Below are 24,966 nucleotides of genomic sequence, written 5' to 3'. Positions count from 1 at the left end.
TAAAGTCAAGTCAAACTGCACATACACAGTAAAATGTTTATTTATACTAGGTATGTATTTGCTTATGCATATTTTTTCCTATTACTTTTATTTTTTACCACTGAAAACTCCACAGCCATTTTTTTTTTTAGATTCAAAAACTCTAACTGTTTTGTTTATGTGAAAATTTTTTTCTGTTTCTGGTCCAGAATCAATCCTGAAAGTATGGCCTACATGTTATGAAACATCCTGAATATGTAAAAATATGTTCATAATTAAAACATTAAAAAATTTTCACATCATTCCATCCATTTGTCACACTTTCCCCAACCTCTCCAGGATGTTCTTGGGAACCCTTCCCTGCCACCCTACTGATCTTGATTTCTTTAAAAAAGGGATATTCCAGAAGTAGAAGGTTGATAAACATTGCTTTACAATAAATATGAGTGAATAAATTTTCTCTGAAACTTTGTCATCCTGAAACATAATACTAGATAAATTTCTGTAAAAAATGGGAATGAAAGTCACATTATATCATAAATGTAGAGGAGCTTTTATGAGACCATTCCTTGTCTGAATTAGCAAGAAAGCTTTTCTGAAAAGTTTCTGATCATTTATTGTATAATTGGTTTTCCTTAAAGTGAAACAGGTGCACCTCTAAAGTAATTCATAAACAGTGTCACTGCAACTTTTGACTTCATGTAACCACAATTCATATGATTTTATTGCTGCTGATGCAAATTTCAAAATGTCCCTGAAAGATAAATATGGTCTCAGGAGGCTCAGGCAGAAAGAAAATTGTGCCAAAAAGATGTAAAACATAATGGGGGAGGGGGTCACTTGCTTCACTATATGCCTACTACCAACTACTTCTTTTCTTGTCTTCTCAACCTTCAACTCATGCACAGTACTAAGTACTATAAGTTCTAATACCTTTCGTGGTTTAGGCCTTCACAAAAAAAAAAAAAATTCAACACAATGTTTGAGCATGCTGACTCCCATTTGAGTAGGAGTCACCATACATTTGAGTATGGTGACTCCCCACAACTGCATTGCAGTTGTTTATCAGGAGCAGTGTCATTGCAATTATTTTCAGATATTGGCATATTATTAAATAAATCTTTCGTCCCCTGATATTTCCACTTTAGTAGTAGTGAATTTCCTCAGCTACCATACTACAACAGTCTGGACCATCTGTCATGCTTTATAATTTAAAAGAGTGAATTAATTACAGCTTATGATTAGATATCATATATTTTGTCAAATCAAATTAAAATGATATGACTTAACTACTGTTTAAGGAAGACCTCTGAAAATTAAATTACCATACATAAATTAAAGAACAGAAAAAAAAAAGATAAAAATTCAGTTTATATAATTCCTTTAAAAAAGTTCATGAAATGGGCTGACTCAGACAACTTTACCTTATTGTACTGAAAGATTTTTTTTATTTTATTTTTCCCATTATCAAAACAGTCATGTAATTATTATGTTTTATGTAATGCCTACTTCAAAAAACAGTTACAAATACCACTCAGTGTTTTGCTTTTTTTTTTTATATGAATATGTTTACATACTTCGCAAAACACATTTATTACAGTTCTGCTCAATTATTTACATTTCAAGCATTATAAGACCTTTCTTCTGCCTCCATTGTAATAAAATTTACTGTTTAGAGTGACTTTCATATCTTAATAATAATATAAATACATATTTTGTGTCAATGCATAAAACTTTAAACTCTTGTGATGATCATATCCAAATGCATTTAAACAATGATAGGCATTTAAGAACAATGGCACTTGTATAATTCAATGAATACCTTCTGCAGTGTTGCCCTGGAAAAGATATACTATATGAATTGGATCTAACTAATGAAATTCTGGAAACTTTCACCTCTCTTGATTTAATGCATTAACATGCTAAATTAAATTTTATCAAAGGTCAAATATACAATAAACCATTGAAATATTAAATGGCAAATACTCATTACAGAATATTTCTGTATTCTAAGTATCAACTGTATCAATGATGGTCATTCAAAGATCAAATGTCTAAGATGCAGGATATTTGTTTGAGACAAGTCAGAGCAAACCACAAACTCTAAGAAAAGGTAGAGAAAGATTATAAATATCATATTGATGTGGTCTGGCCAATCAAAATATGGGTTATCAATAAAGAAGGGTTGCAGTGGGAGTAGTAATTTTTTCAACGTATATATTGTGTGCGTGCGCACGTGCCTGTGGTACAAATTGATCGTCATATAAACATTAATTTACACCGGCATAACACTAGCTTAATAAATAGTGAAATCTACAACAAATGAGAATGCAAACAAACATTAAAAAACAAGAAAAAAAAAAAAAGATTATTGCTGGAATCAACTAAATTAAAAAAAAATAAGTAACAGTAAAGTTCCTTCAAATTATATGCCAAGAAAACTTAAGCCACAAAGAATTGTATATCATGCCTATAAATTGTGTATTCTATAAATGTTGTCTTGTTTTTAGAATAAAAAACTAGTGCTATCAGAAGGGGATAATAAAACTAATTCAAAAACAGTGTGGAAAAAAGCTCATAAAAGTTCTTTATTATCCTGACAAGCAGATTTTCCAATTTCAGCCAGAATGGAAACCAAACCAGGCCTTTTTTCAAATGCATGAGAGAGAGAGATTATATGGATCAACTGGTAGAGATGCTAAGGCTTTTACACACAACTTGTTCATTTAACTGCTATAATACCAAACAATCATAACTACATATCTAACAAACACTCTTGATTTTTTGCTTAGCATTAACCTTTCAAAGTAGACAATTAATATTAGTTATCTGCTAAGTTGTGAGAATGGCCACGGGACAAAGGCTCCGTTGGAGAAAAAACACCATTATCAACTTAGTGCTGTGTGGCAAACAAGAACATGAATTGGGATGATCTGCAATCTTTGTTATAACAACAAATGTACTAAGGCTGTTCAAAATAAGAATATAAATTTGGATACAAGCAATTGGCTTGTATCCAACTCCTCAACTTCATTTTCTACCTAGGCTAAAACTCATAACAGTTATAATTAAGTTATTTTGAAATCTCAACTTTATTTTGAAAAGGCTAAGAAGAGGTAACTTGCTCCTGTCCAACTGGTAATCAAGAATTCTGGTCTCTTACCAAAGCTACTGGCCATAACATCTGTACATCTATAATTCCACTTCTGTTACACCCTAATTTTATTACACATTCAACTAAAACAAACCTAACTTATTAGGATATCACTTTTCCTCGAACTCTTCTATCAATAATCTTGGTAAATCTCTTCCTACCACACCACACACATTCCATTCAGCTCTATCTGTGGTCTTCTAAGAGAAAGATATCAAAAGAATCCTGAAAATCTTAATGCCAAGAAGTCTCCAAGTCCTAATAGCATTCTCCAGAGGTAGACTTACTAGTAACAGCAGTAAGCACAGGTTTAGGGACCTGTGAGATCAAAGAGCCCCACATCCGAATAATTCAAAAAAATTACTATAGCTAATAAAAATAAAACACTTTCAATAAATGAGCAAGAATGCCTAAAGCTACTGGGGGGTTCCACCACCAACACAGGGTTAAGTAATATGCACTATACAAGTTTACTTACAGTTTTAATTTTGAAGCATTATTATAAATAGGGATATGAAAAACATAAGCAGCAGAAAGCTAAAAAAGAAAGTAAAGAAAAGTGTAGGGACAGTTTATTGCCTTTTGTGAAATGTATTCCTTTAGTTCAAGAGGTAATACAAGTGAACCAAAATGATGAAAAACAAGGGTGAAGCTGAAAAAAAACACCAGAAATTATCAGATTATATTATCAAAGATTATATTATTACAGTTTTAATATTATATTATCACCAGAAATTATCAAAGAAATTCCTCAAAACATTCTTTTTGGGAAAGACACAGAGAGTCCTGTGAATATCAAAGATTGTCCTAAGCTTTTGTCAATGATACTGCTCAGATTTACTTTCTTTGGATATGGTAGAATATTTCATTAAAAAAAAACAAAAAATATCTTTGTGAAATAAAAATTATTTTTTTCCATTATAAAAATTATTTTTATTTGAAAAATAAAAACAAAAATGGTTGGTTTACTGAAACAACAAAAAAGTGTCTATTGCTACATCTGCAAACTATTTCATAATAATGAAACTGAGAAAAGGCAAGTATGTGCATCCAATTTTTCCAATATTCTGCCCCTACATCACATGTTAAAGAAACATGAAAAATCTATATTTTTTAAAAGAAATAAACTAACAGAACAAGTTGATTCTCAATGGGCACTTCAGTTTTAAAAAAAGGTTTCTTATTGACAAGAAGTATTGAAGCATGTTGTGGCAACTGTTAAATTGCTTGCTAATTTAAGAGTTGGTTTGGAAGGCCAACATTATATAAGAATTCAATTGACAAGAGAAACTTTTTAAAACTTGTATAGATTATCTAGCAGCATTTGACAATTTCCTAAAAAGTCATCTGAAAAAATATCAATATTGCAGTTCTAGCAGAACTAACTTTTTATCACATCATATATATATATATATATATATATTCTTGAACTTTTCTTCTTCTCTTTATATACATATATATATATATATATATATATATATATATATCCAATATGTTAAATTAAATAAAATAAAACATAAGCCAGTAGTATGGCAAAAACTGTACAGCGAAAATTAGCCTCGTGGTCCTCTGTCGATATGGGGCATGATGGTCAGTCTATTTTATTTTAATTTATTTTGATTTTGTTATCGTCTGGTAGTTCCTTTAATCCTCTTTTGGTGATATTTCACGTCTTTCGGAACTGGTACCTCTGGGGGGTACCGCTAAATTAATAAATAATTGGCATTAGTCTAAATTTTCTATAGTTTTAATTGGATTAAAAGTTCGAAATTATATAATTGTTTACGGGCTACTATTTATATCTATTCTTTTTTTTTTCGTTCGATTGTTTATTTGGGTTTTTTTATGCTAATTTTCGCTCTACAGTTTTTGCCATACTACTGGCTTATGTTTTATTTTATTTAATTTAACATATTGGATGTATTTCAGCTTCATATGGAGGAATTGTATGTCGCTGCCTCTAATGAATGCTTAACTATTTATTTACTTATTTCATTATAATTTAATTTTATCTAATATAATTCAATGATAGTATATATATATATATTATCATTGAATTATATTAAATAAAGTTAAATTATAATGAAATAAATAAATAAATAATAACTACTGGCTTATGTTTTATTTTATTTAATTTAACATATTGGATATATATTTATTTATTTTGTTTTTCATGGATTTTTCTTCTCATCACACAAACTGATGAAAAGAAAAATCCATGGAATGAGGGAAAAAATAACACAGGATCAGCTTTATAGGAATTCAGTTACACAGCATGGTTTGTCAAAGTGGAGATCTTGATTGACCAATCTATTAGTTACCATGATGCAAATAAAAAAAAAAAATTGGCATTGATCATATACTCATATATCAGTAAAGCTTTTAATACCATTCCATATAAATAAATGCTATACAAACTGTAATACTGTGGCATTAGAGGGAAGTTACTATTATGGAGAAAAAAAATAGCTGAGTGGCAGGGGGAAGAGTTGTTATTAACGGACACTGCTCTACATGGACTAATGCTATTAATAGTTCCCTCAGGGTTTGATGTTGGGCCTCATCTATTTATTTTATTAATGATATTGGTGAAAGTATATTAAGTTTTTATATCTAAGTTTGCTGATGATACAAAGGTGAGCAGAGTGATTATTGAGAATAATTAGAGAATACTACTGCAACAGGACCTGGATAAATTAGGTAGATGGTCTGCAATTGAGATTTAACATTGATAAAATGCAAGGATGCACTTGGGTAGTAACAATTCCAGAATGGAAGATAGGCAAATGCCTCAATACAAAGACCTAATAATTCCAGGCTACTGAAGGTTGATTGCTGACCAACAGGTAAATAATCTATGTAACAACTCTCAACTATAAAAAGGAATTTGTTTGCAAGCAAATTTAATGATAATGTTATCTTCATTAATCATGCACGTACAGTGTTGAGTGGACATCCTGCAATATTTTCCTTAATAATTGTGAAAATTATTCTTAGTGTCCTTTCAATATAGAAAAATTAAGAGTTCTAAGAGTAGTCAAAAATTACAGAGGCTGAAAGTTTCCTTTTTAGAAATAATTAAACTATATAAGTACAATGGTAGTTTCTTATATTCACCCTACAAAAAAAAAAATAATAATAATAAAATATGTTTTTATTTAGCTATATTTAATATTTTTGGAAGTTTATATATCCAAGTAGCAACGTTTTGAGTGCAAATTGCTTTTCATTTAACAACACAATTTAATATATGTGTGTGTATATATTATATATAGACATACATATATATAACATGATGATCTTTTTTCCTACTATAAAAATATGAGAAAATCTCATGATTTGATGATCACCACAGAAATGACAATGAACTTTTCATATACTGATTTTGCTCCTAGTCTATTCTTATGTGAAAAATAAATTAATTCAAAATAGAAAGAGTGGACATGAAATTAATTTAAAAAACAGTAAGAATGGCTTCAATAAATATTTAACAAAGAGATCAAAGATTATGGCTTAAAAAGTCAACAAAAACTATCTTACAATAATCATATAATATCACAGTGATGTAAAAATCAAGACACAAAGTAAGAAATAAACACAATATACATTATATCTGCACAGGATATATTTACAATAAGTAAGTCTCAGAATATAATTCACTAAGCTATATATAAAACCCACTATTTTTCCTTTCTTGGTGACAATGGCCAGATATCATAATTTCCTTCACTCCCGTTTTTGGTGCCTTTCACCTATATTTAAAAAAATAAATAAAAAAATCTGCAGCAATTCAATTTTTTTGACACTTAGATTCATCAAGAATGTAAATTTTTTTCTTCTTACATAACAAATTGTTTATGAGTCCTTTAAGTGAGATCTTTTGTAGAGAAAAATAAACCTCATTTATTTCAATACAAGTTTTCATCCCATACGTTCTAACCGGATGCAGATATAAAATATCCCATAGTAGCCAGGGGTAAGCTATGGTCCTGTACTTAGTGCAAATGTACACAAGTAAGGAGACTGTAGGCTTTAGTTCATATAATGCAATAAACAGTGCAAGGTACATTGTGAACTACGGCCTTAAAAATTTGGCCCTTCATTCAGTAGTACACAGTCACAACAAATGTGTAAACTCTTCTAGTCTTAGCCATCTTGAGAATAAATGGAAATGTATTGTAAAATGAATCAGCTTTCATTTAAAAAAAAAAAAAAAAAAAAAAATCATCTTGCACAATTTTTTAATCCTAATATACAGTGCTAGTTTCATAACATTCAAGCTTATGCAACTTTAGTTTATTGGGGTGGGGGGAGTTACAAATCTCACTGCCTAGTATAAAAACAGTTACTAAATTATTAACTATTCAAGAAATATTATTGTTTCAACCGAAAAAACTGATAACATTTATTAAATAACATTAAACAGAGAACTAAATGAAATAAATAAATATCAAACAATAGCTTTCGGGACAAAAGCTACTGTTTATTATTTATTTATTTTATTTAGTTCTCTGTTTTTTCGGTTGAAGCAATAATATTTCTTGAATGATTATGCAACCCGAAATCCAAAGCCTTTTCTCTAGTCTAAATTATTAACTAATGATGCTTCTGGTTTTGCTGTGAAATCATATTAAACTGAGATTGGATAAACAAATATAAAAAGACAGCTCCTTTTCTAGCAAGACCAGAGTTCTTCTTCTTCAAAAAGATTCTTTCTGATTTCTTGTTCACTGATAACAGAATTATGTAGTGAATCCATAAATGCTAATCAATAATGTCAGCAAATGTTTGTGCTAAGTAATAAAGACCGAATGATGCTAAGAAGTCAGGATTTTGCAGTTTTTTTTATCCATCTTTTTAAACTTCACCAGGCTGTCCACCTTGATTATTCAGGGAGGCAATTTGTTCAAGTGGTTAGCAATAAATACTCAGACCATATTTAACTTCAGTAGTAGGGAAAATCATGGAGGCAATGATCAAGGGTGGAATTCTGAAGATTGTTGTTGTTATTTGGTTTTTAGGAGCATTAGCAACTAAGGCCATATTGCTCCGGAGATATGCAGTGGTCATCCCTGACCTTTCCGCATCCTCTGTATTTGGTGATCACGGGCTCGAACCCCGGTCTAATCAAGAAGCGTGTGCTAAGCACTGCTGCTCCTGCCTACGGAATTCTGAAGGATACTCAGCATGGTTTTGTAAAGGGAAAATCATGTTTAACAAATCTGGTTAGCTATTTTAACAGGGTCACTCATGAGCTGGATTTAGGGAATAATTTTGACATTGTTTATTTGGATTTCAGCAAAGCATTTCACTTAGTCCCACATGAGTGGTTACTTTATACGCTGGAACAGGTTGAAATCACAGGGAAAATCCTCAGATGGATAGCAGGATCGCTTCAGCGTAGGAGACAGAGGGTTGTGATAAACAGTTATTCCTCAGATTGGATTGATGTAAGAAGTGGGGTTCCCTAAGGATCAGTATTAGGACCACTGTTGTTTTTGATTTTCATAAATGACATCGATGAAGGGATAGAGGGACTGATGTCTAAATTTGAAGATGATGTAAAGATTCGTAGAGTAGTTAATGATCACCGCCAAGCAGAGCTTCTTCAGAGTGACCTAGACAGGCTTCAAGGATGGTCAGTAAAATAGTAGTTATGCTTTAATCCAGAAAAGTGTAAGGTATTACACCTGGGAAACAGTAACCCCAAAATAATTTATACACTTGGTGGAGTTGAATAAAGCCAGTAGTGGAGGAAAGGGATTTGGGTGTTACGATATGGTCAGACATGAAGTTCTCTGAGCATTGTAGACAGGTTGCAAGGAAGGCCCGTGGTGTCCTATCGAAGATTTATCGAACATTTGCTATAGACACTTGGAATACTGTGTTCAAGTATGGAGACCGCACCTAAAGAAAGACAGTGAGCTTCTTGAAAGGGTCCAAAGATGAGCAACTCACCTGTTGAGATCGCCAAAAGGGCATCCATATGAGGAAAGACTTCAAATATGTGGGTTGCAGAGCTTGGAAACTAGGCACCTTGGAGGAGACTTGATTGAGGTGTTTAAGGCTCTGAGAGGCATAAGAAAAATGAATGAGGACGAAATTTTCATAGTTATAAATGATTCTAGAACTAGGGGCCATAAATTCAAGTTAGGAGGGGGGGGAGATGTTTAGACTGGATTGCAGGAAATTTTATTTTAGCCAGCAAGTTATAAATTACTGGAATCAATTACCTACAGGAGGAGGGTAACGCATAGGTTGTCTATTTCCTTTTCTTTTATTAATTATTTATTTTTAAAAAAATTTGTTATTATTATTTTATTCTTTTTAGCTGGTGCAGCATAAGCCATAGGCTTCCTTGCATAATGTAGCCATTTCTAATACTAATACCACATGTAAACTTTCTGAGGTCCAGTACATTAGACTGCTTCAACAGTTTATATTTATACTCAGTGGTTTTGTCTCTTATTTCAATGTGAAAATTAAAACAACCATTCATTCTCCTCTTCCTTCTACCAACCACAGGCAGACTATCCTGATAAAAAGGTCCTTCAAAAACCTTGTGGAGTTACTCAAGCCTAGAGTTAATTAATTAGATTCATATCAAACAAATGCATCTACAATTTTAATATAAAACCCTGTATCATTTCTTCAATGTCATTTAAGAAAATCAGGAACAACAGTGATCCCAATACCAATCTTTGAGAGAAAAAAAAAAGGAATTATTTCAGGTTGGGCTAACGTAAGAAGTGAGACTCCTGTTTTATATGTTAGCCAAATCTGAAGAGTAACCATTAATCACAACCCTATATCTCTCTTGCCCTTGAGCCACTAAGTGACCTGTCTAAGAATCTTTCCTGTGATTTAACTCATTCCAACTTATACAGTAACCACTTCTGTAAGACTGAGTCTAGGATCACTGAGAACACCACACCACTTGTAAAACTTAAATTCATAAATTTTACAATGCTAAAAATATATCTATATATTTCCTCCAAACTTACTTTAACTTACTCCAATGAACCATGAATTTTATTTTAGCCAGCAAATTCTTAATTACTTGAAAAAGAAATAAGAATTCAGAACTACTGTATACACATAAACTAAAATAACATTTTAGTTTATAGTCATTGTTAAAAAACAATAATTTTCAACTTTTCCTATGAGAATCAGATTATGTTTACATAATTTAAAATGAAATAACTTACTTTGTTCGTGTTCTTCCTCCTCCTCTTCACTAGATTCTAGGATATCACTACAACATGAAGTGTAGCAAATTATACTTAACAAACCCAAAGGAAGACCAAGCAAAACAGCAGTTAAGACAGGATTTCCTTTCCACATGCCCTGATAGAAATTAAGCAATAATAAAATATATTCCTTTTAAAATTATTCTATTAAATATATACACTGTGTTTCCAAAAGTATTGAAGCATTTTCCTAATACTTTTGAATAACAAATACATTTTATGTAAATGTAAGGGCAGTTTAGCAGCACAGAATTATATTCAAAACTACAAAAGTTGACCTTCAAGTAACTTCTACTACACATATGAATTTTCAAATTTTTATAAGTATCATTTAGAAATCTGAAAGAGATAGCATGTATAAGAAAGCAGATCCACTATGTTCAAAGAAAAATCAAAAGAAATGGCTTGTTCAATCAAAAAAAAATCCAGAAATTAGAAAATAACTATTGCTAAGTTATTACTACATAACTTAGATAAAATTACATTAAATATAAAAAACTATTTTGGTTGCACTTTTTTTGGTAGTTGCTGGTGCATCGGCTTCTGTGGCCATAATGCACCTCCCAAGGTTTTGCAGTACTTTGATCCAAGCCCAAGGCAGGATTCGAACCCGCGACCTTTGGGTTGCCAGGCAGGCACTTTACCCACCCGGCTGGCTGGTTCCACTTAGGTTTTGCTGCTAGCAGACATTTAACTGCTATAAATATATAAACACTGGTGCTAGTAGTACAAAAAACAACAGAATAAACTTTGTTTCCAAATGATGGCATTGCACTACTCTTAAACAAGTTGCATCCCCAAAAGGGTAACTTTCCATCGTTTTCGAGACCTACTGTTCTCTTCCGAGATAATTCCCCTAACAAAACAAAGAAAATGAGACTATATGAGCAAGTCACTGTGAAGGTTTATAATGAAGTTTTATTTTATATATACAGGATAAGAATGGAGAGTATAATTAAAAAAAAAAAAATCTGGGAGGGAGCAACTTTTGCAACAACAAGACCACTAATATGGGAAAATACTATTTCGGTATAGGACAATAGTGAATGTTATGTAATATGACTAATATCATAGTGTAGTTTTCCAACTCAGCCTTCCTCATTTTTTTTTTTTTTTTTACCTATAATTTTATTTTGAATAACCATTGTCTCATGTAAGTGGTAACATAACTCCCATTCACTCTGTATTTCAATCATATGAAATACCAAAGGAGAATAAAAAATGTTTTATCTTTCTGGCATATTACTTGTTGGAATTAACCTTCATTACCTCTTAGGAGTACACAATTTAGCACATTATTTGGATACAAAAAGATGTTTTGGATGAACTATCTGATGAACAAATAAAAACATCTGATTCCAATTCAGACCAAAGCAAAAATATAAAAAAAAAAAAAAAAAGTGCACTGAAGAATAAAATAGATCAGATGCAAATAGTTTTTTTAAGATGTTTGTGCTGACCTAAATAGCTAACACCATAATCTCCAAATTCTTAAAAAGAAAACTTATATAGCAAAGTACATGACTGCTTTCTTTACATTTCTGGAAGTCCATTAGAATTCAATTTTTGTAGAAAACAGCTGACATTCCAAAACAGGGAATATATACAGAGAAACAAATAAATACACTTCTTGCATCAAATGTGGATTCAAATGAAAGAATAATGATTATTACACACAAATGCTGAAATCAGTCATATTATCTTTTTGCTGTTGTTTACGCAGCAAGGTGTGTAGGTTGTTGTTGTTTGTTGTTTATTTGGTTTTTAGGAGCATTAGCAACTAAGGCTATATTGCTCCGGGATATGCGGTGGTTATTCCCTGACCTTTCCGCATCCTCCGTATTTAGTGGTGACGGGCTCGAACCCCGGTCTAATCAAGAAGTATGTGCTACGCACTGCTGCTCCTTCCCACCTGGCTACGGAGGCGCCTAGGTGTGTAGGTAACGTAAACATACAGGAGAACCTCATGAATGTGACATCTTGGGATATGGATCTGTATTTCAATAATCTATCATGTATATGGACATGCCAGATTATTGGAAGTTATGTACAAAGCTTAAGTATTCTGAGATAATTTGTATTATGTATGTATGCTATACTTAGCAAGTTGAGGTGAGTTGATGTCATAATTTAATGCAGTCACATGATCACAGAAACAAAATATTAATTTTACTGATGTGTATTTGGGAGATCTTTCTATTGCATAAAATAATAATTATTTTTTTTAAGTAATCAGCACTGATCCCTATAATCTCCACAGAGTGACAACTGCCAGCATTAAGCCAAAATATGAACCTGCACTGGCACGCTCACCCAGAGAACAGCACACTTAACTAACAAATAAAGATCATGGGTTTGAAGTTTGAATTCCACATCTGGTATGGCTGATGTGATTGTCCAATATTTTTTTTTGTATGAGATAATATAAATGATGAGATATAATTTTAGTAATTTAATTGCCTTAAAAGATAAATACACACTACTGCGCTATTAAGTACTATACCGTGAACTAGTGCTGAATGTCTCTCAATTTTATATGTAGCAAATACATAGTAACAATGATATACAGCCTAGGAAATATGTAAAACAAAAAGAAACTGATGTTTGGAAATTATTAACAGAACATAATGCATAAATTTGGTACATGCAATGCTTTTTGATAAATTTGGTCAGCTTATTTCCCTCTGCCCTTGAATAGTCCAGTACTCTTGAAGATATACTAAAAAAAAAAAAAAATGGATTTTTGAGGTTCTACTCTATTAAAAAAGGAATAAAGCACTTTTAACTAGGGGCATACTGCCAATTTTCAGCTAAGGGTCATTCCCCGTTAAAAGTCTTGTTGAATTTTATCAATTTTTTTTTAACAAAGGACTTAGATAATTCCCCTCCTATATACATTTGATTTTAACCATTATGAGATTTAAATATATATTCAATTCCAGCAAGAAATCATATACACAAGAAAATCAGATGTTTTGTGGCATGCCCCTATTACTTCATCAGTAACTGCTGTCATTGTTATTACACTGTTTCAAAGAACAGAATGGGCAAAAATTTGACATACGTGACCACATATCATCAGTGAAGGAACAAGTGAGTAGAAGGGGTGCAGCGATGTCTGTGGAAGGTGCCGGGCATAAGCCCACCTGGAGCTGCCGCTGATGCAGATCTTAGTGTATTAGTATTAGTATTAGTAACGGCCGCATGGTGCAAGAACGCCTATGGCTTATGCTGCACCAGCCAAAAAAAAAAAAAAAAAAAAATCCGAACAAAACAATGATAAAAACAAAAAATAAATAAATAACTAAATAATAATAATTAATAAATAAAAAAAATAAAATAAAAAATAAATAAAAAGGAAATTAAACCTATCGTCCTATGCGCTTCCCTTACCCGAAAGTACTATCCAGATGACCTTTGAATTTCCCCAAACTGTCGGCCTCTACCACCCATGAAGGCAACTTATTCCAGTAATTTATAACTCGCTGGCTAAAATAAAACTTCCTGCAGTCCAATCTAAACATTTCCCCCCGTAACTTGAATTTATGTCCCCTAGTTCTAGCATCATTTATAATCTTGAAAATTTTGTCCTCATTCATTATACTGATGCCTCTCAGAGCCTTAAACACCTCAATCAAATCTCCTCTAAGGTGTCTAGTTTCCAAACTCTGCAACCCACATATTCGAAGTCTTTCTTCATAAGGATGCCCTTTTGCTGATCTCACCAGGTGAGTTACCCTTCTTTACACCCTTTCAAGAAGCTCGATGTCTTTCTTCAGGTGCGGTCTCCATACTTGAACACAGTATTCCAAGTGTGGTCTAACATAAGCCTTATATAATGGGATTATCACGTCCCTATCTCTACTTGCAAAAGTTCGATAGATCATCGATAGGACACCATGGGCCTTCCTTGCAACCTGTCTACAATGCTCAGAGAACTTCATGTCTGACTGTATCGTAACACCCAAGTCCCTTTCCTCCAGTACTGGGTTTAGTTGAACTCCACCAAGTGAATACGTTTTTTTGGGATTACTGTTTCCCAAGTGTAATACCTTACATTTTGTTGGATTAAAGCACAGCTGCCATTTTTCTGACCATTCCTGAAGTCTATCTAGGTCTCTCTGAAGAAGCTCAGCTTGACAGTGATCATTAACTACTCTACCAATTTTAACATCATCTGCAAATTTAGACATCACGCCCTCTATCCCTTCATCAATGTCGTTTATGAAAATTAAAAACAACAGTGGTCCTAATACTGATCCTTGGGGAACCCCACTTCTTACATCAACCCAATCTGAGGAATAGCCATTTATCACAACCCTCTGCCTCCTGCCCTGAAGCCATCCTTCTATCCATCTAAGGATTTTCCCAGTGATTCCAACCTGTTCCAGCTTATAAAGCAACCGCTCATGTGGGACCGAGTCAAAAGCTTTGCTGAAATCTAAATAAACAATGTCAAAATTATTCCCTAAATCCAGCTCGTGAGTGACCCTTTCGAAATAGCGAACCAGATTTGTTAAACATGATTTTCCCTTTACAAAACCATGCTGAGTATCCTTGAGAATTTCAATTTGATCCAAATGATCCTGAATTCCACCCTTGATCATTGCCTCCATGATTTTCCCTACTACTGAAGTCAGACTGACAGGTCGATAATTTCCAACTTCACTTTTAGAGCCACCCTTATGTATGGGAGATACATTTGCACTTTTCCAATCCAAGGGAATCTCCCCAGAGTCTAATGATGCTCGCATAATTAGCCTCAATGGTTCAATGCACTCGCTTGCCACCTCTCTTAAGATTATAGGGTATATCCCATCAACTCCAGGAGCTTTACTAGTCTGTAGGCTCGAAAGTTTTTTCATTAAATAATCTTGCGAAATTTCAATATCATTAATTACATATTTTTTAACTTCGCTCCCACAATTTCCCTTTGCCACAAAAGGCTTTTCATTTGTAAATATCGATGCGAAATAACTGTTGAGTTCATCTGCAACGGCAGCTGGTGTATTTATTACTATCCCCTTTCCCTTACGTAAAGGTCCGATCTGGTTTGTCCTGCTCTTCTTGGCATTTATATATGTGAAGAATTCTTTATCCGCCCTCTTTGCTCTGTTTGCTAGTGATTTCTCATAAACTGCCTTTGCCTGTCGAACCTTTTCTGTGGCTCTATTACACATCACCTTGTAGCTGTTATAGGCTTCAGTACTTTTTATTGCTCTGTAATCTTTCCATGCCACCTTTTTCTGCTCAAGTAATGCGGCAACTTCACTATTCATCCAACTTGGAACCCTTCTCGTGGAGTATTTTTTTAATGGTATATACGCATTCAAGGCATCTGTGATTAATGTTTTAAAAGTGTACCACAGTTCAATTGTATTCATTCTCTGCGCGATATCTACCCAGTTAATAGAGGCCATGTAGTACCTTAAGGCATCGTAATTTCCTTTTCTGAAATTAAAACCCATTCCTTTGCCTTTTACTTCTGCTACCTCTCTCGTCATCATCCACCGTAGAACTCCGTGATCACTTCCTGCTACTGGTTCCTCTACTGTCAGCCCTGTTATGTCATCTGATTCATGTGTGATGATGAGGTCTAGGATATTCTTTTCTCTAGTACTTTCCCTGACATGTTGATACAAATAACAGTCATCTAGTTGATTTAAAAATTTTGTTCTCCATTTCGAGTTTCCTTCCCATTTACTCCAATCAATTAGAGGCAAATTGAAATCACCCATAATAAGACATTGACGCTTACTTGCCCATTCCATTTGCATGTAGAGGCTTTTGTCATAATCGTCACAATCACCTGGTCTGTAGATTACTCCTACTCGCATTATACCTTTGTTTCCAACTATCTCACACCATACAGACTCTATACTAGCATGTGAAATGTCTGAATCCGGGAAAGCTATCGTCGCACTCAGGCTGCTTCTGATAAGAAGCATTACCCCACCACCCCTTCTATCTAACCTATCCTTCCTAAATACATTATACAAGCCGTACTGAAACTCATCATCCCCAATTTTCGGGTGGCACCACGTCTCTGTAAGCCCTATTATGTCCGCATTACTTGTTTTAACCAGCAGTTCGAATTCGCTCATTTTATTGACGACACTTCTAACGTTACTGTATAAACAATTAAGATTTACTGTTCTTGTATATTTAACAACCCTAACACAACCCTTGAAGTTTTTTAGGCTCTCTTCCCTGATATTAGCTACCCGCTCACATGAAACGTCTTTGCCCCCAGAACATCTAGATAATACGTCCAGTTGGGGTAACAGATAAGAACTCTTAAGGTATGTGCAAGAGTTACATTGACCAATATTATCAGATAAACGCGTGTCAGTATTACCCACATCCCCCCTAACTAGCAGTTTCCCTGAACCTTTAAGGTATCCTCGATAATACTGGCAAAAACTTTTGCACCACCTTTGTTTAAGTGTATCCCGTCTCTACAAAACAAATTCCTTCTACCTACAAGTGTGGGCCATGCTGATAGAAATTTACCCCCTAAAGCCTTGCAGATTCCTTCAAGTCTTGAGTTAATCCACAAGGCTCTTAACATATAATCCCTCCTATCGTGTCTGGGCAGAATTGCAGACACATAGACATTGTGGCCTAGCTCGCGACATTTCCTCAGCATGGTCCTGTATTTTTCCAACAAATCGTCAGATCGCGTACGTTTAATGTCATTTGTCCCCACATGAATAATAATATTTTCTTTACCCCCTTTAAAATCTGACAATCTGTTGGTGACATCATCAATAGTTTCTCCCGGCAGACATACCCTGGTTCTCCTCCACCTAGTGGTAGTAGCAAGACTTGTATTGTGCCAAATTGAAAATTTAAATTTATAATAATGTATTTTCTATTACTCTATATATATATTATTTCTCTTTTTTTTTTTTTTTTTCAGAATAAATTAATGTTACTATGTAATAAGAAATAGTAAAAATAACTTTACATAAAAATAACACATACAAATAATGTCTCCTTAACCATGCATGCTCTGATATGCTCCAGTCTCTGTTGTGATCCACCACAAGGATTTTTAAACAGTCCACAACTGAAAACTTCAGTTTCCATTATATTGCTGCTCTGAACAATAAACTCAAGGCTTCATTAGAAAACAAAATGTGATCTTTTATATAATTTAATTTCTGCCTTAAGATCTCTATAACAATACATTTTCCACAGTATACACCTACAGTCATCTGTGGTGCAAAAATCAGGGTTGAAGCCACTTTGATTTCACTTCAACCTACACTGAAATGACTAGCAAATCCATATATCATATCCACTTCGGATATGATAAATGGATGTCCCAGTATTCTGGGATATTTGCCAATTTTGAATAGTTGATTAGGGTGTACCAAGTCATCCTAATATACTATTTGAAATCATCTAGAATGGTGACAGATTCCTTCCAATGACAATACTTGACTGGATTCTTCATTTTGAACAATCGCTATGTACAGGAAATCTATCACTGAACTGATGCCAAGTAAGAGAGTGCAACATTTACTCTCTTACTTGGTCTTACTGGGTTAATGATATATATCATTAATGATATATATCATTAACCCAGTGACAAAAGTGTATATCCAAAAAAGTGCTATACCATCTATTAAATATAAATAAAAAATTATCTATCAGAATGATGCTGATGTCAATTTCAGTATTCCTCAATTATTTGTGTTTTCTTTTGATCTGCACTACTAATTGTTTTATTAATGGAGAAGTTTGACCATAAACAAGTAAAATAACACATTTTCTTTACACCTAATGTATGCAATTATTAAAAATATAAATTTAAAATCAGCAGGGGTCTTTCTGTCCAATTCTAGCAGCATGCCTTCATCACATGCTTTAGGAGCAGCTCAAATTGTTGACATGTGCTGGCTTAAGTAAACAAATTTAATGGCAAATACCAAATTATTTGATTGTTTTGGAAAAAGAGAAAAGTGTTGACAAAAGCAACTTGAGTACCAATATCAAAGGATGCATTAATTTCATTTTTACAAGTGATACTGTCTGCTATTCTTAATAGTGCAAGCTTTTAGCAATGCACTCTTCTTCCTATAGCAAAAATTGATGCCATATCCAAAGAAGGAAGGAAAGTTTGAACAAGAACATGTATCCCCAAGAGTTTTATTTTAAAAAAATATTTAAAATAAATTTTCAATATAAAAAAAAATGGATTGTTCACAGTTGTGTTCATAACATTAGACAACAAAAAAAATAATAATAAAAAATTTCTGTCTCCCCACAGCAAAAGTGCAGATTCTGAAGGAAATTGATCCAATGATTCCAAATATAGCAAAATTATGTCTCTTTCGCATTTTCATTGAAAAATATACTGAAATTTTAGTAGCTTAATGAATGACCAATTTCAAATATCATACAATAACATATGCTGTCTTAAAATTGAGTCTTATTCATTTTAAAATACTTTAAAGAAACACAATGTATTACATACAATCTATTTCCTTAGAAATATTTGTTACTCAAGAGAGTTTTTTTTTTGCACATTTTGCTTTCCCTCTTAAGACAATGCTAGTAATTTCCCATCACGGAAGCATCGAGCAACCTTTGTACCATTTTCCATTATACATATGCTCTGATTAAAGTGTTCTAATCTTACATCTTCCCTTACTAAACTTACATCTTCAAAATTCTGAGGAAAAAGCTTAGTGGAAATGAAGAAAATGAATTTTCAAAGGCTTTTGAAAACACTACAGTAAAGTTTACAACAGAGATTCTTAATTATCTTCTTTGAATAAATCCATGCGCAACTATTTCAAATGATTTCTAACCTGCTAGTTTAGCTTTGTTTCAAATACATCATCTCTATGCAGCTTATTTGAACCCAATGAAAATTCCTTTTTTCAGATTTGCATCTGTTTAAACCAGGAAACACTTTCCTTATGTAGGAAATCCTAATTAACAAAATTTAGACTTAAACAGAGTTTAATTAACAAAATTCTTCATTAATTCAAGCTTTACATATAAAGGTGGAGAAGAACCTTTCTCCTCAGGAAAAATTCCTCCCTCTTTTCTTATTCTTGCACAATATAATGTTTTTATATCCCACAAATAAGGAAAAGACCTGTATTTTGTCAAACCACCCTGCAGTGATTAATCAAATTAGATTAACTTAAGATCACTACATACATTCCAAGTGCTCATAGTATTTTATTTGCACTCAGGATCTTAGACATATTTTCATATATTTCTTTCAAGCCAACAGCATGAAGAAGAGGAACTGAAGGAGATGGTTTATGCATGGGTACTGCACATACATCACATAGTATGAAGCATCATTTAATTATATCTCATATTGTGAGTCAACCTTCACAACAAGTGGCTGAGGTATTGTACTGCTTTGAATAAGTAATGCTTCATCAGTGGAGAAGACTAATGTTACTTATTCTCGGCAGATACCACCACCCAGGAGAGGGTTCATGCATGGGTACTGCCCATACATCATTTCTACTACCCAGGTAGTGTGAATGCATCGTTTAATTATAACTCATATTGGGTGGTGGTATCTGCCGAGAATAAGTAACATTAGTCTTCTCCACTGGTGAAGTGTTACTTATTCAAAGCAGTGCAATAGGCCACTGCTTTGAATAAGTAACAGGCCACTAATTGTGAAGGTTGATTCACAATATGAGATATAATTAAATGATGCATTCATACTAATTCATACTACCTAGGTAGTAGAAATGATGTATGTGCAGTACCTATGCATAAACAATCTCCTTCATACCCTTATCATTCAGCCAAGAGGAACTGATAAGAATGCATTTTTATTGTGCAACAAAAGTGCTTTTAAACTTAATTTTGAGGCATCATTAAATACATTGTGCTGCCACTTTATTAGGTACACCTACCTAGTAGCATGTTGAGCCTCCTTTAGCCTTCAAAACAGCCTGAATTCATCTAGGCATGGATTGAACAAGATGCTGAAAACGTTGTGCAGGAATGGAGTACCATGCAGACATGAGTGTGTCAACCAGTTCCTTGAGATTCGACGGAGGTGTAGGCCTGCAGCGAACAGCACTTTCCAGCTCATCCCAAAGATGTTCAATAGGATTGAGATCCACGGACAAAGCGGGCCACTGCAGCAAAGAAAAGTCATTGTCATGTTCCTGGAACCATTCCATAGTGATTCGGGCTTTGTGCACCAGTGCATTATCCTGCTGGAAGTAACCACCTGACTGAGGATAAACTGTCAATACAAACGGATGCACTTGGTCAACAACGATGTTTAGGTACGATGTGGCATTCAGACGTGTATCTATGGGTATCAATGGACCCAACGTGTGCCAAGAAAACATTTCCCACACATAACACTGCCCCCACCACCTTCCACAGTAGTCGTCAGACATGATGGGTCCATGGATTTGTATTGTTTTCGCCAAATTTGAACCTTCCGTCTACATGGTGCACCAGAAACTTTGACTCATCAGACCAAGCAACTGTTTTCCAAACCTCAATAGTCCAGTGCTGGTGTTGCTGTGCCCACAGGAGGCGTGCTCTCTTGTTCTTCATTGATAACAAATGTACGCAATGTGGTTGTCGGCTGTTGTAACCCATTCGCGACAAAGTGTGACTAGTGGTCCGTTGCGATAATTTGTTTTGCGCACCAAGGTTGTATTCTGAGGTGATGTGTGACATTGTGGTCCATCTGTTTGCTTGCACAATTCTAGCCATCCTCCTCTGACCTCTCTCATCAACATGCGATTTGCTTCCACAGGAGTGCCGTTGAGAGGATGTTTTCTGTTTATTGCACTATTCTCGATACACCCTTGAAACTGTGGTGCATGAAAAGTTCAGGAGAACTGCTGTTTCAGAGATGCTTTGTCCAACACGTCTTGCACCTACTGTCATGCCACGTTCAAAGTCCATTAAATCACTCCCTTTCTCCATTCTTGCTACTGTTTGTACGCTTAACTGATATTAGAAAGGTTATTCTGCTGCATTTATATCCACAACTGTAGTCATGTGACTTGCAACGTTGTGGAACAAATCATTTGTGTGCACAGTACGGGTGTACCTAATAAAGTGGCAGCACAGTGTATATGCCATTCATTAGGATTGCGTTCATTGCCCAGTTTGCTCAAAAGACCACAAACATTTTTAAAGAAACACTTACCACCTTCCATAAAGAAATATTTTGATCGTGAAGTTTTCAGTATACTGTAATTTTAGTTGTAATGTTCCTGCTTCAAGTAACTTCCACTGTTGTAACCTAGAACCAAGGAGTTCTGCTTGCTCTTTAGATAAGTTCAAAAAATGAACCAAGTGTTGTTCAACTATTCCTTAATTAAGTGTGGCATATTATAATTTTCTTGCTGGTAGTATAAATCTGTTGAAGTGGATGGTTTAACAAAGTCTGTAACACAAGAATTTTCACTATATTCATCACTGCTTCCATAATCCCATGATTTTGGAGATTTGGTATTAGTAGGTCTTTGCTATGTAGAACAGGTGATGTGTCAGGATATTTTATGCTGTGCTTGCTTTTTCTGGACATCCCTGATATTTTTTATTATGAGGACACAGCAATTATGAATATTGTTGGGTAGCTTGCAAAACACCATAGGAAGAGCAAAATATACTTTTAATTTTTCCCAGTTATTCACATTCTCAGATTTGTGGTGCAGGTAATGCAGCACATATGTGGAGCCCCAAGTTTTGTCTTGATCATTAATCTTGCAACCAAAGTAAAAAGAATATGCATGTTCAGTAGTACTGTAGATTTTCTTCCCCAGAATTTTTTGTTGTAAACCGTCTAAACGTGCAGCAGAAATTGTTGGGGTGATTGAGACACTTCCTTTACTTTTGCTTAAACATTTTAATAATACATGCTAACAAAACACAGAAGAAACAAACAACATGCAATACATACGCAGATAAACTGTACATGTACTCACACTACAATTACTTTTCTGTTACTCAAAGAGAGAGAGAGAGAGAGAGAGAGAGAGAGAGAGAGAGAGAGATGGAGGCAGATGGATAAGGTTGAACACATTAACCCCCCAACACCTGTGAGCACATGCAAACATTATTATTTGTAGAAAAAACAACAAATCAATGTCATATCTACTTTCTTAAATTGTAGTAAGATATGTGTATTATGGATAAACACATTAAGTAACTGTGATACGACATGAAATTTTAAGAATTATTTTCAAAATCTATGCATAAAAATTGAATAGTTTGAAAATATAGAGTGGTGACAAAAAGTAAACAATCTGAATTACTTCTTCCAGTAAAAGATTTTAAAAAAGTAGAACTTGGTAGAGAAGTGATAAATATACACTTATTGTAATCTTAGTTTTTGTTCAAGAACGATATTTTTTTCACTAACAAATTACACTGCATTATTGTTCTTACATACAAATATTGTATCAGAACTGCTATCATAAAGATTTAAACATTTTCAAAATTTTATCAGGTATTGCGATTTTCTTAGTATAACACTGTATAATATATTATATAGAACTAAGAAATTTATACATACAGCGAGGGATGTCTTTGCTTCAAAATATGCTCGATATATCCTGTAGAAATAAGTGTCACCACCATAAGCCTAAAATAAATTTGTGAGTTATTAAAAAAAGTTTGGTACTACAAATGATTAAGAAAAACTAATATAAGTTTTAAATTCCAAATTTGTTTATTTAAATCTGTTCATTATATTCCAAGGTCATCTACAATCATCAATAATCATAGATAATCTTAAAATTAATTATAACTTTCAGTAACTGGGTGCACATCAAGGATTTTTGTCCAGACCAGCAAACTTGCTGGTGTTTTTAATACGCACCAAGTATTATTCTTTATAGCAAATACAAAAGTACAAAATATATTTATTAATCTACAGTTATCAGCAGTATGCTGGTTCCAGGAGGATACTGCAGCAGATTTTGCCCTGTGTAAAAATGATAGTCAAATAACAGCTTTATTATTTAGACATGGCTATTAATCTAACAAGAGACAAGCCTAGCAGATTTGCTGCCATACTTTTGGTAGATTTCACAGGCACTGTAGTTCTGCTGACTAGTAAATTGGCATATTAGCAAAGACTATTCATGTATCACGTATCAGAAATGCACATGGCATCACCAATACACACAGACATAATAATTGTTTAAAATTAGTGTTTATTTTTTAGCATTTCTTTTTTTTTATGAAACTCCAAACATAAAAGGTATCAGAACTTACATAACTTAGTAACATAGATGAGTGAAGACTGAGAAGACAAAAGATTGATATTAAATTGAATTTATATAGAATGCAATTTTCATAAATACATGTGAAGGAAGGTTGCTGCAGAAAACAGAAGTATAAGGGACTTATCAGGGAGAGGATAAATTGGTTCTCTGAATTTCTGGTTTGAAAGTGAATGAATGAACTTATTCAGAGAAGTTTGGAAGAGAATGGGAGAATTACAGATGCCAATTCAGAATGGTGACCACAAAAGTATTTATTATTTATTTATTTATTAGATTTGTTTATTGCTCTGCTCAAGAGTCATCCCCTAAGCGACAGTAAGCTGGGGGGGGGGGGATGATATTTACATTCAAAGGTTAAGGCAGGGACGTGTGTCTGAGATTACATTGAGCACATGTATGCTTAATCTGAACGGTGCAGAATTTACAGTTTTTATTTTACATACAGGCAACCCCAACATAACATGGTACTTCTACAACACGGTTTCACTCTAACACAATTGATAAATTGCGGCAATCCTCACAACACGGTACTTATATAATACAGTTTCACTCTAACACGGTTTGAGAATTGCAGGAAATCTCGTATAATACGGTATTTTTGTGCTGGGAAAATCCTACTATTATGCTAATATAGTACCAATAAGCAAGGCGGTGGTATTGCACTGGTTGATAAGAGTCATCTTATCAGGAGAGACTGCTTCTACAGGGATGGGATACACTTAAATAGAAAGGGTGCAAGAATGTTTGCTGATGCTATCGAGGCAATGTTAGGTGGGTCGGAAAACTGCTAGATTGGGGGGATACAAGGACTAATACATTAACAGTAGCCACTGGCAGAGGTGAAAGTGATTCTTGCACTGCTTCTATTGGAATGAGCCGCAGCCTGGAAAATAAGATGCAGGATATTTCAGAGACTGCTGGGAATCATTGGGGTACAAGTAAACACATGGGTTGTGTTAGGGTAGCTAAGAAAAAGAACAGGTGCATGTATACTTGTGTGTACACCAATGCTAGGAGTTTAGTAAATAAATTTGATGAATTTGAGGTATTGCTCAAAACATCAAAGGCAGATATTGTGGGGATTTCAGAGACGTGGTGTCACACAGATATAAGAAATGCAGAACTGGAATTTGGGGAGTACAATGTGTACAGAAAGGATAGACAGGATAGGAAGGGAGGAGGGGTTATGCTATTAATTAAGAAACACATAAAATCCAAGGAAGTGAAGCCAGTCGACATCGCTGGACAGTGCAGTGTCGAGTCAGTTTGGTGTGACATAAGCATTGGGAGATCAAAATTGAGAGTAGGAGTGTGCTATAGGCCTAATGAC

The 24,966-nt window shown here is 33.9% G+C and overlaps 1 protein-coding gene across 2 annotated transcripts in view; it reads right to left on the bottom strand.

Annotated features, from left to right (window-relative positions):
* Nucleotides 1-1,742: 1,742 nt before the first annotated feature.
* Nucleotides 1,743-24,966, bottom strand: part of Tmx3 (Thioredoxin-related transmembrane protein 3) — a 98,783-nt gene continuing 75,559 nt past the window's right edge. Inside the window, exons 11-14 of one of the 2 annotated variants that reach the window (XM_090378761.1) lie at nucleotides 22,922-22,990; nucleotides 10,342-10,480; nucleotides 6,815-6,885; nucleotides 1,743-1,817 (exon numbers count right to left, since the gene is read on the bottom strand). In XM_090378761.1, the coding sequence (XP_090234887.1) occupies nucleotides 6,860-6,885; nucleotides 10,342-10,480; nucleotides 22,922-22,990 (234 nt within the window). In that variant the 3' untranslated portion in view covers nucleotides 1,743-1,817; nucleotides 6,815-6,859. Of the gene's footprint in view, nucleotides 1,818-6,757; nucleotides 6,886-10,341; nucleotides 10,481-22,921; nucleotides 22,991-24,966 lie in introns of those variants that run through there. The other variant, XM_090378760.1, reaches the window with a different exon arrangement.

The sequence above is a fragment of the Mastigoproctus giganteus genome, chromosome 7 (assembly GCF_048544385.1).
Source record: "Mastigoproctus giganteus isolate SK-2022 chromosome 7, ASM4854438v1, whole genome shotgun sequence".
Lineage (NCBI taxonomy): Eukaryota > Metazoa > Arthropoda > Arachnida > Uropygi > Thelyphonidae > Mastigoproctus > Mastigoproctus giganteus.
Note: the sequence above shows the minus strand (reverse complement) of the source record. Positions and strands in the feature narration are given on the sequence as shown.